This window comes from Entelurus aequoreus, linkage group LG06, assembly GCF_033978785.1.
Source record: "Entelurus aequoreus isolate RoL-2023_Sb linkage group LG06, RoL_Eaeq_v1.1, whole genome shotgun sequence".
NCBI classification, from domain to species: Eukaryota; Metazoa; Chordata; class Actinopteri; order Syngnathiformes; family Syngnathidae; genus Entelurus; species Entelurus aequoreus.
Window position 1 is genome coordinate 21,465,051 of NC_084736.1, and position 19,517 is coordinate 21,484,567.

Sequence of the window (19,517 nt, forward strand, 5' to 3'; positions counted from 1 at the left end):
TTCTTAGGGGCACTCACCTTTTGTTTAATTTTAGGTTTAAGCATTAGATACCTTTTTACCTGCACGCTGCCTCCCGCTGTTTCCGACATCTACAAAGCAATTATCTACCGGCTGCCACCTACTGATATGGAAGAGAGTTACACGGTTACTCTGCCGAGCTCTAGACAGCACAGACACTCAACAACGGCACATTACTTGCAGATTATAATAACTGGTTTGCAAAAAATATTTTTAACCCAATTAGGTGAAATTACAATATCTCCCAAAGCACTTCAGACTGTATCTCACGGTACACTAGTGTGCTGCGGCACAGTGATTGAAAAACACTGCTCTATAGGGCCCCCAAAAAATATCTATTTCTTAGCTGTGGTCCGTATGGGCCGCAGAGGTACTCAGTTGTAATACACTTTTCCATCACTTGTGGCAGTAGTGACAATTTCCAACAAACAGAAGAAGTCTGGAGCTAAAGTCATAGAGATATGCTTTGAGCGCAAAAATTAGGACTACTGAACCTGTATTTTAATTTGCACTTTAATTTTATTCACAGTTAAGAAACATTCATTTTTAATGTAATTTATTTGATTTTAGCAAAACATACCTGTGATGAGGTGGCGAGTTGTCCAGGGTGCACCCCGCCTTCCGCCCGATTGTAGCTGAGATAGGCTCCAGCGCCCCCCGCGACTCCGAAGGGATTAAGCGGTAGAAAATGGATGGATGGATGGATGGATAATTGGATGTACATTTAATTTTGTCAGTTAAGTCCATCCATCCGCGGTATATTGGGTTAGTATTGGTTTTTTTATAATCCGCCTGACCTCAGAATCTTTGTGATCAACACACGGGTCCATATTATTTGTCAAGGTTTTAAACTCTAAGTGACTAATTCAGTGTTAATATTTGAAAAGTTGGGCCCCGACGTCAAAAAGGTTAAGAACCACTGGTCTACATAACATGTAATGGTGGTTCTTTGGTCAAAATGTTGCATAAATTATGTTTTACAGATTGTTTTCAAGCCGCTTTCTGACCGTCTCTTCAGGATGTGTGATTTGGTGGGCGGTCTTATTTATGTGGCTCCACTTCAACAACGTCTTCTCCCCACCATCTTTGTTGTAGTTTCTAGCGCTTCCATAGCGAGTCTAATGACACATATGATTTCGAACTATACACTACTTTATTACAAATGGCAGTAGCGGAGGATGCATGTGCCTGTACGAGCCAGTCTGCCCCACAACAAAAGGATAGAGAAGAAGAAGGAGCTTATTGACTTAAGCGTTGGACTACAATGGTGGACCAGTGCAAAGCACTTTGGGTGAATTTATACCATATATGCATATTCCGGTCATTATGTCATCGATGCAAAAAACAAGGTATGAGGTATGAAGTAAGGCAAGATTATTTCATAAATATCTCCGCAATGCCTCCATTGTTTGATTTAACATTTTGGGGACTGCAGATCCCAAATACACAACAGCGGGTATCAATAGGTAAGAAAAGTTAGTTTTGCATAGTAGGTCCCCTTTAAATGAACGCAGTGAACCCTGTTACTCACACACAAAGTTTGTCTCGATTGGTAGAGGCGCGAGCTGACAGAGCCTGCACAGTAGCAACGGGTACAGTAGGACGAAAAATATGATTGCAAAGCCAAATGTCTAGTTGTGGGAATATTCAGGTCTCAAACCAAATTAGCAAAATGGGCCAGTTCACACACATTTGTTGGAAAGTGATTGCAACAAAAAAATGAATGTTAAATATCTATTGAAGTTTAATCGTATTTTTATGTTTCTTTACTTATCCAGGAAAGTATTTGAAAGGGATACTTAGATTATTAATATATATTATTGTTACATTAGTGAATAATGTGTTTTACAAAATAAATCTGACAGTAATATCATTTATTGACAATAATGTGTGGGACAGTATATCATTCATCAAAATGTGTTATCCACCCAAGCCTAAGTGGCATTTTTAATAAGTGGGCTTTGTTTCAAACCACACACTTCCGTACTTACACTTCAATAAGTACACTATGTACAGTTGGACACTGTGTACTTGGTTACTGAGGGTGCTGATTTGGACATTGTAGATTATTGTCCATGTGGAATTACCAGAAATAATAATTGCAATATTTATATGCTTCTTCTTGTTCTCTCTTTTTGTTTGTGAATAGCAACCCTTCGAGTTAGTCCCTCCTCTTCTGTTATGTAACCAAAATGACGATGATTGAGGACAAGTTAGGGTCCTTCCAATGTGTATGTTAAATATGTTGAATGTAGATCAATAAATGCTAATATAGCTTAGTTTACATATTTCCGATACCAGTACCAAATTGGTACTTGAAAAACGGTGCCAGTACTTAAAAGGTGCCTGAACGGTTACTTAAAACATGCAAACTTTTGAAAATTCTTAAAAATATATATAAACCTTTTTATTCTTATGGAATTTTTTGACATTCCAGTTTAACAGACTAGTAATTGAAATACATAACAAAATGCATAATGTTGCCTATCAAGATCCTTCAAACGCTTTCATTATTGAATCAAAAATAATGAAATTCAACGACTTGGTGCATTTGCAAACAGCTAAAACTATGCACAAAGCAAACTATGACCTGCTACCCAAGACATTTCTTCTCAACAAAAAAGGAGAAATATAAACTTGGAGAAAAATCCAATTTAAAAGATTTGTATGCAGCACTAAGTAACTTTTCAACCTTCATGAAATATTTTCATGACTTTTGGGACGATACATGGACTTACGAGTTGAATGACACCTCTGTCATGGTGTCGCTTTTGCTGGAACTTGGCGACATTGAGGAGGGTGGCAGGAACCCTGCCACACAAAAAACTACAAATGTGCTAACTTGCTTTATGGCATACGTCACTCTCCCTTTCCCCATTCGTTAAAAAGATGGAAATCGATGCGAACGCCTACATGCCGCCAGAAAACTAAAAGAAGAAGAAGAAGGCCTACGTGCAATTACTGCTAACATGGCCAAAGCTCTAAAACAACTAAAGAAACAAAAAGTTTTGTCTGAAGAGACAAAAGAATAAAAAAAAAGGCTTACTCGGATAAAAAGACAGTCAGGATCAACATTGCCCCGGCTGTCACTCGCTGATGTGTGCTCAAACGAGGCATTTCAGACTAATGCTGCCTTGGCTCTGTTCCTGCTGGACTACTAAGTGACTTTCGATGCTCAATTTAAAATGCTAATGTTAGCTATCGGAAATTTGCATGGTAGCACAGCCACCAGCATGATAGTTTCACACTACTTCCTTCAAAAAAAATGTACCGCCGGTCTTTCTTTGCTTTGAACCCGATACATTCTCGGTAGTAGCCTCATGTTTGTAGCGCAATCCAAGATAATTTCTTGATAGTGTCTGCTATTTAACATCAGCATAGCCATTAGAGACGTAACATTTGTGCCAATATTACAGCAGACATCATGTCAGTTTGACGCTATATGCGCTAGTCCTCATTGGAAACGTGGTTTTCTTTCTGGCAAAACACTACCGCTTTGGTCCACTGGCGCCGCCAAAATCAACCAAAACTAAAAGTTTTTACGTGGGACTTTAAGAAACTGTTCAAACTCATTGTTCACAAAGTAGAAGAATAATCTTGGTATAATCTTGAACCTTGTTAAAAAATGTGATAATCTTTTTCATGTGAACCATAAATTACTTAACTATTTTTCATGTATTTAATAATTACTTACTTACTCATGTGTCTGTTAATTTTTTTAGTTACTGTTGTGTTACAGTTTGAGTACAAACAAATGTGTTAGAAATTGCAATGATACCAAAAGGAGTAGGATTAAATACGCTCTGCTTCCTATTACTCCTTTTTGGAGAAACTGGAAATATGTAATGTATCGTATTGTAATTGAATGCATGTTCAAAATAAACTCACATCATAAACATAACCATATACTTCAATTGTAAAGTTAAGTTAAGTTAAAGTTAAAGTACCAATGATTGTCACACACACAGTAGGTGTGGCGAAATTTGTCCTCTGCATTTGACCCATCCCCTTGATCACCCCCTGGGAGGTGAGGGGAGCAGTGGGCAGCAGCGGTGCCGCGCCCAGGAATCATTTTTGGTGATTTAACCCCCAATTCGTAAAAATTAAATAACTAAGATATGCATTCAAAAAAAGGAAATACAACATACAACAAATTGTTATTAATACTGCAGTTAGGGCTGGGCGATATATCGAGTTTGTAAGATATATCGATATATTTTTAAACAAGATATGAATTAAGAAAATATAATATCGATATAACTTATTTTACGTTAAAATTACCAAACGGCACTTATTTGTTTTGTTCCTTGTTCTCCCCCGGCCACCTCCATGCGCTACTAAACCCCTCCCCTTCCTCCTTCCAAGACGTGCTTGCACATATAACGTATATATATATGTATACGTATAAGAACATCCATGATTGGTTGGTTGTTTACTATGATGAGTTACGATTGGTTAGGGACAGGCCAATCAGAGGCAAGATAGGGCGGCTCATCGCACCAGGAAGGGAAATCACAAAGTGCCTGCCTGCAAATGTAATTTTTTATCAGAGTTTGTTACATTTTGTATTATTTGCACAGCTATGTTATTTATTTTAAATAGAAATAATATTTTTCTTTTTTTTTATATGTTATGTAATTCCGTACTATTTAAACAGTTTATTTTCTGTGCTGTTATTTCCTATCTTGACTAACTGGGTTAATAAAAGTGCCACTGACTGTTTACAGTACAGTTGTCATTCACTTCAATTTCACTGAATATCGCTCAAAAATGAATATCTTTATATGTATACTTTCACCGAAAAATATATCGAGATATATATCAAATATTGAGTTTAAGTAAAAATATATCGAGATATACTTTTTCGTCCATATCACCCTGCCCTAACTGCAGCAATACAAAAAAAAAGCAAAGCAAAGCGCCTTTTGTGTTGAAATATTAATGCTCATAATTCAGAAACAGGATAATATGAGCAGTGGGGCGTATAAACACCACTTTGTATAATATATCTCTTTAATAATGAAATTGTTCTTACAATGAATAAAAAAATGGCTCCCGGGCCGCACTTTGGACACCCCTGTTTTAGCGCGTATGCGTGTGTTTGTATGTTTTTGTTGGTTTTTGAGGCAGTTGTTGACATGATGACCTCCTCTTGCTTCCTTCTACCACCACCACCCTCTCTTGTAGTGTTGAGCGTTGGCGAAGGCGGCTACTGGGAGGGGACGGTCCGCGGCCGCACCGGCTGGTTCCCCTCAGACTGTGTGGAGGAAGTGCTGCTTCGAAGTCAGGACAGCCGATCAGGTTGGATGTTTTGCGGTGGCTGTGTAGTTGCTGACACATGAACCGTGCGACGCCGTGTGTTTGTTCCAGAGAGCCGTGGCGAGCGGGCCAAGCGTTTGTTCCGCCATTACACTGTGGGGTCCTACGATAGCTTTGACGCTCCCAGGTAAGTGTTGTCTTTGATACACTGTCAACTCTCAATGTCTGTTTGTAGCAGCATTTGAAGGTCCAAAGCAAAAGTCAATTTCTTGGTACTGGCACTGCGCCACCTACTGTAGAGTTTCCAATGTAGCATGTGCCTTGCATCTTGGGTGGTATGTTAATCTTGTTCCAACTGACACTCCCTCCTCCGGGTGGAGTGTTTGGACATGCGGCACATGCTGGGAGTCACTTTGTCACTCCGCCTATGATTTGATGCGTTGTGACTGTACAATCACGCCCCCCCGCCCCGCTGGGTGGGTAGAAGCTGTCTGAGGTTTACCAGATTTGGGCCAGCTGTTCACTTGACCTTAAGGTTGGCTAACGTGTCTGCAGAAGACACTTAAAGGTAAAATGATTTGGTTTTGCTGTTTCATTTATGGATGTGTTATTTTTATTCTTGTGAGCCAGATGCTGTTGACTCTGTTTGAGATGAATGTTAAGTTATTTGACCCGACCCCTTTTCTTCCTGAGTCAATGTTGTATAACATATTCTGTCCTTTGTAAGAATGGGTACTTTTTACATTCAAACCCATATGGTACCAATTCCCGGTACCTGAGAATTAGTATTGGTACTTTTGTGTGTTGATGTACAAAACCCAAAACCAGTGAAGTTGGCACGTTGTGTAATTCGTAAACAAAGACAGAATACAATGATTTGCAAATCCTTTTCAACTTATATTCAATTGAATAGACTGCAAAGACAAGATATTTAATGTTCGAACTGAGAAACATAATTTTTTTTTGGCAAATAATCATTAACTTAGAATTGAATGGCAGCAACACGTTGCAAAAAAGTTGGCACAGGGGCATTTTTACCACTGTGTTACATGGCCTTTCCTTTTAACAACACTCAGTAAACGTTTGGGAACTGAGGAGACCAATTTTTGAAGCTTTTCAGGTGGAATTCTTTCCCATTCTTGCTTGATGTACAGCTTAAGTTGTTCAACAGTCCAGGGTCTCCATTGTGGTATTTTACGCTACATATTGCGCCACACATTTTCAATGGGAGACAGGTCTGGACTACAGGCAGGCCAGTCTAGTACTCACACTCCTTTACTATGAAGCGCTTTTGTAACATGGCTTGGCATTGTCTTGCTGAAATAAGCAGGGGCGTCCATGAAAAAGATGTTGCTTGGATGGCAACATATGTTGCTCTAAAACCTGTATTCACCTTTCAGCTTTAAGGTGCCTTCACAGATGTGTAAGTTACCAATGTCTTGGGCACTAATACGCCCCCATACCATCACAGATGCTGGCTTTTCAACTTTGCGCCTATAACAATCCGGATGGTTCTTTTCCTCTTTGTTCCGGAGGACACGACATCCCCAGTTTTTGAGGGATCAAAGGTCACGGGCTTAGCCGCTTACGTGCAGTGATTTCTCCAGATTCTCTGAACATTTTGATGATATAACGGACCGTAGATGGGGAAATTCCGTGCAATAGCTCGTTGAGAAATGTTGTTCTTAAACGCATTTGTGCACGAAGTGGTGACCCTCGCCCCATCCTTGTTTGTGAATGACCGAGCATTTCATGGAAGCTGCTTTTATACCCAATCATGGCACCCACCTGTTCCCAATTAGCCTGTTCACCTGTGGGATGTTCCAAATAAGTGTTTGATGTGCATTCCTCAACTTTCTCAGTCTTTTTTGGCACTTGGGCCAGCTTTTTTGAAACATGTTGCAGGCATCAAATTCCAAATGAGCTAATATTTGCAAAAAATAACAAAGAATTAGCAAATCATTGTATTCTGTTTTTATTTACGATTTACACAATGTGCCAACTTCACTGGTTTTGGGTTTTGTACTAATAAATGGTTAAATTATTGTCAAATCTAATCTTATTTATTCGACAGTGATAGTAATAATTCTGCTGTCCAGTTGTTTTCTTACACGTCTGAGTATCATATACGAGTGTGCATTTATTTCAGTTTTTGCCGGGTGTGTTGTCGAAGTCAGGAAGTAGTCTTGAAGTTGGACGTGCCTGTCTTGTTTTGTGTTGAGTTCTGTGTTTATACCAGAGGTGTCCATAGTGCAGGACGGGGGCCATTTGTTGCCTGCTGTTAATTTGAACGACCCGTGGCACATTCTAAAAATACTATTACAAAAAAGAATAACATAAAAAAAGTGGAATTAAGGAGCAAACATGTGAAATGTATTGAGAAAAAAGTTGCAATGCTGACTAATAACACAAAGCTACCATGCAGGCTGTTTTTTCTTTGAAACTGTCATTGCTCAAAAAATAAAAATCAATCAAAATCAATGTTGTTATGAATTATAAAACTACTCAAGGCTCCAATTACTTCACATCAAATATTCCACTTTGAATTTTTTTGAGGAAAATGTTGCATATTTTGTGTGTTTTCGCCATGAAAAAAACTGGGTTTTCTTAAACAAAATAGCATAAAACAGACAAAAAAAAACAAACTCTTTATATGGACAGATCTGAAGTTGATCTACAGTAGAGATTAAAAAAAAAGAAAAAAGATATGACTTATTTTTAACATTTTTATGACTGAGATCCTTTCGGGTCCACGGGACCAAACTTGAGGGGAGGTTAAAAAAAAGAAATCTAAATATTGTATTTGTTTTGAAAATGAAAAATATCAAAATGGCCCCCACATGCTTTGATTCAGTGGCAAACATTTTAACACCCTAGATTTATACTGTAAGTGTTGTACTTGTTACGCATACACACATGATGGTGACGTGCATCTTAGTTGTAGTTTTCATGAACAAATTTGGAGGTGTTGAAATCGCCATGTAAAATTTCTAATGCTAATCCGTTAGATCCAGTGCAACTTAGCAGGGAGCTAGTGCATCTTGAAAAGCTGCGCCTTACTTTTAATCACTTTCTATCGGGGATGCTTGCTTTGTCGACATGGAAAATTACAACTACTTAGAGGCAGTCTGCTGTGAATATGCCTGTTTGACGTCACGTGCAACACAGCTATCGAAATATGGTATTATGGTACTCATTTGTACCGACAGAATTCTGTCGATACTAGGGTTGTACGGTGTACGGTATTAGTATAGTACCGTGATACTAATGAATCATTTTCGGTACTATACCGCCTCTCAAAAGTACCTGTCTGCCACCATAATTCATTTTCTACCACTTGTTCTTTAATAATTTTGACAAAATAATAGAATGGAAAATGACACTATGTTACTGCATATCTCAGCAGACTACTTAGGAGTCTTTTTTTGCTTACTTACTACTAAAAGACAAGTTGTCTTGTATGTTCACTATTTTATGTAAGGACAAACTTGCGATAAAAAACATGTTTAATGTACCGTAAGATTTTTTGTTAAAATAAAGCGATAGTGCAATTTTTTGTGGTCCCCTTTATTTAGAAAAGTACCGAAAAGGACCAAAAAGTATCAAAATAATTTTGGTACCAGTACCAAAAATATTGGTATTGGGACAACACTAGTCGATACCCATCCCTATTCCTTTGCGATTTATCCTTTTTATTTATGTAACCCGCCTTGTGCCGCTTACTTCATCCTGCCCCCAGCTAGAAGCTAAAAGGGAGTGAGGTCAACACACACGTACTATCGCACAGCCACACTAGTTGGCATCCGTTACACTAACACACTTCGAAATAATTCAAAAACAGTCTCTGCATACATGCGCTCTTAAGAAACTGATATGTGATGTTGCTGAAACACAAGAGGTCCGCGGAGTGCGCCTTGCGGGCCCTTTTACCCAATGCTTCCCTACATTTGTGATGATCTATGTAAGCACATGTGTGTAGACCTGACGGATAAGAACAATACACAAACAATGACCCTTGTAATTCTCCACAACAATGCTGGTTTGCCTAACTTGCAAACCTGGCTTTTTTTTTTGCTTTGAGGCAAACTCATCAACGTCCATGCCAAGTTTCAGATGAATTACCTACAAATAATAAATGTGTTATCCTTCACATGTATTATTTACATTGTTGCTCCCTCTCCCTCCCGTTCCATGCCTTGTCCCTCTATATTCACTCTCCATCACGTCACGATAATTCTTCATCCCTCTCCCGCTAAGTGAGTTTGTGACTGGCAAATGCACACACGGCGTCATATTTTATTGATTAAAAAGCTTTTCATCATCAGTGTGTAGTGTGTACACACTCATGTATAATCAAAGATGCTGCTTTTAAACATTTTTCCGGCCACTGTCACGCGGTTCAAATGCCTCACCTGTCCCTCCTCCTGTCATCCGTGACTTTCTCAGTGTCCCCGCATTGTTTTTAATTTATCCAAGAACCCCCCAAGATCTTTTTAATTTTCCGACTGCCACCCAAGCTCCCCTGTGGTGTCTCCATCTGGAGGCAAGAATGTGTTTTGTGTTTGCACTTATATCAACATGCACCAGGAGCTTTAAACTATCCTGAATCTGAAGACTGTTTTAATGTTTCTGAAGCAACAATTCTGCGCATATGAAGGTAACAATCACATAAATCAGCAGTGAGATTCCTGGTTTAGAATAGAATAGAATATAAATTACTTTATTGATCCCTGGGGGAAATTCAGCACCACAGTTCGCTCACAATAAACAATAAACACTTAGGTATTCACATATCAAGGAGAGTAAAAAATAAAGATATGGAATAGCGTACACTCAAATTGTCCCCTCACTTTCCTTCCGGTGCAAAAACAGCCAAAAACAGCAGGTGCAACAACTGCAGTGCAAATAGCATTATACATGTGAATAATATGAATAAGGCTATGGAATCGAATAGAATTGTCCTATCACTATTCTTCTGGTGCAAAAGACAGCAGTGCAAGTAGCATTTTTTACATGTGAATAATATAAATACGGTCTAGTATACATTCAAGTACAGTCAAAATGGAATAGGAGAGGATTCAGTTTTTAGCCTTCCGGTGCAAAAACAGCATTTTACGTATGAATTATACAAATAATTACTATTTTCTAGTTAAATATATGCATTATACCCTCTGATTCAAGTACAGTCAAAATGGAACAGGATAGAATTTATCCATTCAGTCTTTATTTAGCCTTCCGGTGCAAAAACGGCAGTGCAAAAAACAGCATTTTAAGTATGTGTTAGATGTAAATATAAACTGAATACAATGATTTGCAAATCCTTTTCAACCCATATTCAATTGAATATGCTACAAAGACAAGATATTTGATGTTCAAACTCATAAACTTTATATATTTTTTCCAAATAATAATTAATTTAGAATTTCATGGCTGCAACACGTGCCAAAGTAGTTGGGAAAGGGCATGTTCACCACTGTGTTACATGGCCTTTCCTTTTAAGTAAACGTTTGGGAACTGAGGAGACACATTTTTTAAGCTTCTCAGGTGGAATTCTTTCCCATTCTTGCTTGATGTACAGCTTAAGTTGTTCAACAGTCCGGGGGTCTCCGTTGTGGTATTTTAGGCTTCATAATGCGCCACACATTTTCAATGGGAGACAGGTCTGGACTACAGGCAGGCCAGTCTAGTACCCGCACTCTTTTACTATGAAGCCACGTTGATGTAACACGTGGCTTGGCATTGTCTTGCTGAAATAAGCAGGGGCGTCCATGGTAACGTTGCTTGGATGGCAACATATGTTGCTCCAAAACCTGTATGTACCTTTCAGCATTAATGGCGCTTTCACAGATGTGTAAGTTACCCATGTCTTGGGCACTAATACACCCCCATACCATCACAGATGCTGGCTTTTCAACTTTGCGCCTATAACAATCCGGATGGTTCTTTTCTTCTTTGGTCCGGAGGACACGACGTCCACAGTTTCCAAAAACAATTTGAAATGTGGACTCGTCAGACCACAGAACACTTTTCCACTTTGTATCAGTCTATCTTAGATGAGCTCAGGCCCAGCGAAGCCGACTGCGTTTCTGGGTGTTGTTGATAAACGGTTTTTGCCTTGCATAGGAGAGTTTTAACTTGCACTTACAGATGTAGCGACAAACTGTAGTTACTGACAGTGGGTTTCTGAAGTGTTCCTGAGCCCATGTGGTGATATCCTTTACACACTGATGTCGCTTGTTGATGCAGTACAGCCTGAGGGATCGAAGGTCACGGGCTTAGCTGCTTACGTGCAGTGATTTCTCCAGATTCTCTGAACCCTTTGATATTACGGACCGTAGATGGTGAAATCCAATCCAATCCAATCCACTTTATTTATATAGCACATTTACACAACAAGAATGTTTCCAAAGTGCTGCACAGCCATGTTAAAAACAATATTAAAAACAATATTAAAAAACGATATTAAAAACAATATTAAAAACAATATTATGCTACACCAATGACTGAATAAAAACAAAGAATAAATGAATAGAAAACCAATACAGAAACAATATAAAAAATAAATATGATTAAAAACGATTTTAAAGGGTAAAACCAATTAAAACAGTAAAATAGACATCAAAATTTATAAAAAACACAGAGGACAACAGAGGACAGAAGACCACACAACTCACGTAGTGTTAAAAGCCAAAGAATAAAAGTGGGTCTTAAGACAAGACTTAAAACACTCCACTGTGGAAGCAGTTTGAACATGGAGGGGCAGAGTGTTCCAGAGTTTAGGGCCGACCACAGAGAAGGCCCTGTCTCCCCCGGTTTTAAGTCTCGTCCTGGGCACCACGAGCTGGAGCTGGCTCTCGGACCTCAGACCGCGCGCAGGAGTGTACATTTGGATGAGGTCCGAGATATACTGAGGTGCCAGTCCATGTAAAGCTTTAAAAACAAACGGCAAGGATTTAAAATCAATTCTAAAATGAACAGGGAGCCAGTGCAAACTCCGAAGAATTGGGGTTATATGCTGGCATTTCCTGGCCCCTGTTAAAAGTCGTGCTGCCGCGTTCTGGACTAACTGCAACCTGGAAAGAGCTTTTTGGCTAATGCCAGCATAAAGTGCATTGCAGTAGTCCAGGCGACTTGAAATAAAAGCATGCACGACTTGTTCAAAAAGGTTAAAAGATAACAATGGTTTTACCTTTGCTAAAAGACGAAGATGATAAAAACACGATTTTAAAACGCCATTGACTTGTTTGTCAAAATTAAAATCGCTGTCTATAGTGACGCCAAGGCTGGTGACTTTGGGACGCACATAATTTTGCAATGGTCCCAAGTCAATGAGGGCCGGACCAAAAACTGAAATTTCCGTTTTTCCCTCATTCATTATTAAAAAATTCTGGGCTAACCAAGCCTTGACATCATATAGACAGTTGAGAAGGGGTGTCAGGGGGCCGTGGCCTTTTGAAATTGGCATATACATTTGGCAGTCATCTGCATAAAAGTGATAAGACACTCCATGTTTCTTATAAATCTCTCCAAGAGGGAGAATGTACAAGAAAAACAGGATGGGGCCTAGAATGGATCCCTGGGGGACACCACAGTAAAGCGAAGCAGAAGAAGAGGTGGCGTCCCTAAATCCCTAAATTCCTTGCAAAAGCTGGTTGAGAAAGGTTTTTCTTAAACTGTTCAACAATTTGCTCACGCATTTGTTGACAAAGTGGTGACCTTCGCCCCATCCTTGTTTGTGAATGACTGAGCATTTCATGGAATCTACTTTTATACCCAATCATGGCACCCACCTGTTCACCTGTGGGATGTTCCAAATAAGTGTTTGATGAGCATTCCTCAACTTTATCAGTATTTATTGCCACCTTTCCCAACTTCTTTGTCACGTGTTGCTGGCATCAAATTCTAAAGTTAATGATTATTTGCAAAATGTTTATCAGTTTGAACGTCAAATATGTTGTCTTTGTAGCATATTCAACTGAATAGAATAGAATAGATATGGGTTGAAAATGATTTGCAAATCATTGTATTCCGTTTATATTTACATCTAACACAATTTCCCAACTCATATGGAAACAGGGTTTGTGTGAATTATATAAGTAATGACTATTTACCAGTTTAATATATGCATTATACCCTCTGATTCAAGTACAGTCAATATGTAATAGGATAGATGTTATCCAGTCAGTATTTAGCCTTCCGGTGCAGAATAATATAAATAAGGTCTAATATACTGGTACATCCAAGTACAGTCAAAAGTGGAGTAGGAGATAATTCAGTTTTTAGCCTTCCTGTGCAAAAACAGCAGTGCAAAACAGCATTTTAAGTATGGATTATATAAGTAATGACTATTTTCCAGTTTAATATATGCATAATACCCTCTGATTCAAGTCAGTCAAAATGGAACAGGATATAATTTATCCACACAGTCTTTACCCTTCCGGTACAAAAACGGCAGTGCAAAAAACCAGCATTTTAAATATTGAATTATATAAGTAATGACTATTTTCCAGTTTTGATATATGCATTATACCCTCTGATTCAAGTACAGTCAAAATGCAATAGGATGATTCAAATACAGTCAAAATGTAATAGGATAAAGTTTATCCAGTCAGTATTTAGCCTTCCGGTGCAGAATAATATAAATAAGGTCTAATATACATCAAGTACAGTCAAAAGTGGAATAGGAGAGAATTCCGTTTTTAGCCTTCCTGTGCAAAAACAGCAGTGCAAAACAGCATTTTAAATATGAATTATATAAGTAATGACTATTTTCCAGTTTTAATATATGCATTATACCCTCTGATTCAAGTACAGTCAAAATGTAATAGGATAGAGTTTATCCAGTCAGTCTTTAGCCTTCCGGTGCAGAATAATATACATAAGGTCTAATATACATTCAAGTACACTCAAAAATGGAATAGGAGAGATTCCCATTTTTAGCTTTCCTGTGCAAAAACAGCAGTACAAAACAGTATTTTAAGTATGAATTATATAAGTAATGACTATTTTCCGGTTTAATGTATGCATTATATCCTCTGATTCAAGTACAGTCAAAATGTAATAGGATAGAATTTAGGATAGAATTCATCCAGTCAGTCTTTAGCCTTCCGGTGCAAAGATATCAGTGCAAAACAGCATTTTCAATAACAACTTTAAACTTAAACTTGTTGCTTCAATTTCAGCCTTAAATAAATCACTCTGTGAGCCAGTAGAGGGCAGCATAGCACAGGAAGGCTGCGGTGTCCGTCCCTATTTCATGACATAAGAACGCCAAGGGCGACTGTCGCCTCTAACGGCATGAAAATGTCCCCAGTGACGCTCATTTACTCCACCGTTTCCAAAGAGCACCGTCCACAAAGATACCAGCCCAGGGGTCCACGGGCCCGTTGGACGTGTGCCCGGCGTGCCAGATGGCCCCTCCACCCCTGGCCATCATGCAGATGTCAGTGCAGATTGGCTTGAACCACCATGAAGTGGAGCCGTAATGGCCGCCGGCTGTTGGGTGCGAGTGGACTTGTGCACATGGCTGCGTTTTGCTGAGAAGAAGCAAAGGGCCGGACGATGCTGAAGGCAATCGAATCACATGGAAGAGACAAACGATACAGTCGGAAATATCTTATGAGACACACACTCTGAGCATTACGGTCAAACGTAAACAAAGAACATGGCTGATTTGTCTTGTTTGACAGTAACAGTGGAACCTTGGTTCACAGTTTTAGTGAAGCAAATTTCACTATACAATATATAATTTCACTATATATTAGCAATTTCTTAAGTTAAAGTTTGTACACTTTGAACACAATATAAAGTGCTATACAGTACTGTATATCAAACATACATAAGGATGTAATGGATCTTCGGTGCCCTCACAAACGATCATAAATCTCAAAAATCCCTAACTTCCACAACCATATTGCTGTAATTATAAGCATTTCGAAAAGTAAAATCCACTGGCATTAACATCGCAAAAGAGGAGCTGACGAGAAAAGAGCAGACAGAGGGAGAGAACCAAGGGGGAAGGGCAGTGTGTGTGTGTGTGTGTGTGTGTGTGTGTGTGTGTGTGTGTGTGTGTGTGTGTGTGTGTGTGTGTGTGTGTGTGTGTGTGTGTGTGTGTGTGTGTGTGTGTGCTTTGGAAAAGACGTCGCTGGACAAGCAATAGCTCTTTTCCTCCACTGGAAAATAAGTCTGATTTGGCATTTTCTTACAGAAAAGTCCAGTCTCATCACAGTTAAACTTGCTGTGGCACAAAGCCTGCCTCGTCGATTCTTCCATACTTGTGAGCACCATTATGGTACTCCTCGCAAATATTTTTTATTTTTATTTTTTAACTCCGCAGCGATTCCCTCATTCTTTCCACGCTGGTCAGTTGTCTTTTTGGTAATCACATCAGTTCAGTTCAGTTTCAGTTTATTTCGAATTTCGAATATATTGAGTTAGCAAAACTTGTTAAACCATGGAACAGGAACAGGCGCTGTAAACTGACTAGTACAGTACTAGATCTGACCAATCTAAGTCCATGAGCATGAAGTGATGAAGCCTACTGGGATGAGAGGCAGAACGTCTTCTAAGACAAACCAAACAGTCCAGTTTCGATAGACTGAATGCCCTTAAAACAGTACTTGTAGTGCGCATTAAGTGACATGAAAAATGCTGTGCCCTGCTTTTTACCTGCAAGCGGGACAGAAAATGACTGAATGAAGCGTTCGTACACCGAGACATGGTTCATACACGTAGCTCATGTGAAAGTTTGTAAATTGAAAAGTTTGCAAATAGATGGGTTTGTAAACCGAGGTTCCACTGTAGGTACTTTGACTGCCAATCGGCAATCTTTAAGCATACCTACTGTGGAACATGGAGCAGAAGTGTTTATCTTCTGACATTGCTTTTCTACATTCAACATACTTTAATCTGTGCAGGGTACAATGACTCTCAAGACTATAAAAGCATTCTGAAACTGAATGTGTCGGCCAACGTCCGAAAGCTTGGTCTTAGTCGCAGATTGTGGGCCCTCTAACAGTACAATGAGGCACAAAACTCAGGAATGACTCAGGGTCAAACATTGGAATTTTTCTGAAGGGTTCTTCTTTGTGCCCTGATTTAAAACCAGTTGAACGTCTGTGGCAAGAAACATGCAGTCTAGAGAAGTCATCATTAAAGCTGCAAGAGATGGAGAAGTTTGTATGTAAGGAGTGAGTCAAAATACTTGACAGGTGCAGGGGTCTCATCGTGAGTTAGAGGAATAGCTTGACTGCATTGTTTACTTCAAAAGGTTAACTAATTAAATGTAAGTTTAAAAGTAGTTTTTGTTCAGACCAGTTTCATTATTACCTTCACCAGGAAGTTATGTGATTAATGGGGTTTGTCTGTCCATTAGTTAGTTTGGTAGTTAGCAACATAACTCCAAAAAGTTATGGGCCGATTTCGATGGAAAAAACATTTTAGAAATGGGATCAGGAACGAGTGATTACTTTTAAGGATGATCCAGATCATCATCTGGATTCAGGATTACTTTCTATTTAGAGAAAGTGCTAGGGAAAGGTCTGCTTTTCTAATTTTTGTTACCCACAATTCAAAAGCAATGTATGAATTCAATTTCTTCATTATCTGTAAAATGTCCTGTATTATCACTTTTGTCACTTAACCATTCCTGCGGTACCTCAGCTTGCGAGTTTAATTTGTTCTTTTTGGAGCTTATAACCCAAAATTATTGTATCTCAAATCAATGTCGCCCATTGAAATGAATTAAAATCATGCTTCTAACACTTGAAATATTTTTTTTAATAAGTAAAAGGAACTTTGAGATAGTAAACATTTTTCTAAAAACGATACATATAATGTAGTAGAAACGATTACAGTAGTTTTATAAAGTAATGTAATAATGCACAGCATTTACCTTGGATAGTAGACTGCTAAGTTACCTCTTTCCAGCTGCACACCATCAGCAGCCTTTCAATATCTTCATGGATAAATGTCCACCATTTAGAAATTATTTTTAAAATCCTTGGCTAGCATTGACTCCAACTACTTTGCCAAGTTGCACGCTCTGTTATGATTTTTATTTCTTTATTGAATTCAATGGATATCATCCACTTCTTCTTCTCAGCACTGTCCTTCACGCTCACGTTCTTCCTTCCCATGCTTGGAAAAACAACCAACAATTTCTACCGTCTGTGTGTAGCAGGGGCCAAATTTAAAATTTGACAGACGGGCCGGGCGAGCACATGATGCATTTCAAAGCATATCATATCAGTTTGAACTGAGAGTAGGCTTCTCAAACGTGGGCTATTTTAAACGATATATCAGAACATTAAAAAAAACACAAAAATGATATTGCAGGGTTCTCTTTTAGGGGCAACAGTGTTGTTGATCACCCTTTGTTGCCAGTGCGTCAAAGTCTAGTATCAGTTTTGTTGTGGCAATTCTCAAAACAGATCTTTGCTCCATTCTGTTTTAATATTTGGCGGGCCGAATGTGGGCCGTAATTTGCCCACCCCTGGTGTATAGTCTCTTAAAGGCCTACTGAAAGCCACTACTACCGACCACGCAGTCTGATAGTTTATATATCAATGATGAAATCTTAACATTGAAACACATGCCAATACGGCCGGGTTAACTTATAAAGTGCAATTTTAAAATTCCAGCCACACTTCCGGTTGAAAAACTCCTTTGGATATGATTTATGCGCGTGACGTCACAAAATCCACGGAAGTGGTTGTACCCCATCAGACCCGATACAGAAACCTCTTGTTTTCTTCGACAAAATTCCACAGTATTCTGGACATCTGTGTTGGTGAATCTTTTGCAATTTGTTTAATGAACAATGGAGGCTGCAAAGAAGAACGTTGTAGGTGGGATCGATCGGTGTATTAGCGGCTAAGTACAATACTTACAGCAACACAACAAGGACTACTTACTACGCCTAGCCGATGCTTGCCGCCAAACCCACGGATGAAGTCCTTCGTCGCGCTGTCGATCGCTGGAACGCAGGTGAGCACGGCTGTTGATGGGAAGATGAGGGCTGGCTGGCGTAGGTGGAGCGCTAATGTTTTTATCATAGTTCTGTGAGGTCCGGTTGCTAAGTTGCTAAATTAGCCTTAGCGTCGTTAGCAACAGCATTGTTAAGCCTTACCAGGCTGAGAATTTTTAACCGTGTAGTTACATGTACATGGTTTAATAGTATTGTTGATCTTCTGTCTATCCTTCCAGTCAGGGGTTTATTTCTTTTGTTTCTATCTTCATTGGAGAACGATGCTATCACGTTAGCTCAGTAGCTAAGTGTGTCACCGATGTATTGTCGTGGAGATAAAAGTCACTTTAAATGTCCATTTCACGTGCTCGACTCTCATTTTCAAGAGGATATAGTATCCGAGGTGGTTTAAAATACAAATCCGTGATCCACAATAGAAAAAGGAGAGAGTGTGGTATCCAATGAGCCAGCTTGTACCGAAGTTACGGTCAGAGCGAAAAAAGATACGTCCGTCACTGCCTCTCCAGTCCTTCACTCTAACGTTCCTCATCTACGAATCTTTCATCCTCGCTCAAATTAATGGGGTAATCGTCGCTTTGTCGCTCCGAATCTCTCGCTCCATTGTAAACAACGGGGAATTGTGAGGAATACTAGCTCCTGTGACGTCACGCTACTTCCGGTACAGGCAAGGCTTTTTTTTATCAGCGAGTAAAAGTTGCGAACTTTATCGTCAATTTTCTCTACTAAATCCTTTCAGCAAAAATTGTTTGGTCAAACAATCGGAAAGGCAGCAATACAGCATAAATCACAAAGCGAATCAATATTGTCCTGTTTTTTGGAATGTGGGGTAAGGATGAGGGAATAAAGCAGAGCGATCTCTGCAGGACACAAGGAATGGCAGCTTGGGAATATAAAAAGTCTCATCTTTGTAACAAAAATAGGCCCATGTGGTGAAGGTGAAGCAATACAACATAAGTCACATTAGAAACCATCTAAAAGTTAAAGTACCAATGATTGTCACACACACACTAGGTGTGGTGAAATTTGTCCTCTGCATTTGACCCATACCCTTGATCACCTCCTGGGAGGTGAGGGGAGCAGTGGGCAGCAGCGGTGCCGTGCCCGGGAATAATTTTTGGTGATTTAACCCCCAATTCCAACCCTTGATGCTGAGTGCCAAGCAGGGAGGTAATGGGTCCCATTTTTATAGTCTTTGGTATGACTCGGCCGGGGTTTGAACTCACAACCTACTGATCTCAGGGGACACTCTAAC

General features: G+C 39.3%; 1 protein-coding gene across 1 annotated transcript in view; it reads left to right on the forward strand.

The window, feature by feature from the left end:
* shank1 (SH3 and multiple ankyrin repeat domains 1) overlaps nt 1–19,517 on the forward strand; it is a 175,153-nt gene that overhangs the window by 106,881 nt on the left and 48,755 nt on the right. Inside the window, 2 exon segments of the mRNA XM_062050244.1 lie at nt 5,206–5,319; nt 5,389–5,464. Of these exon segments, the coding sequence (XP_061906228.1) occupies nt 5,206–5,319; nt 5,389–5,464 (190 nt within the window).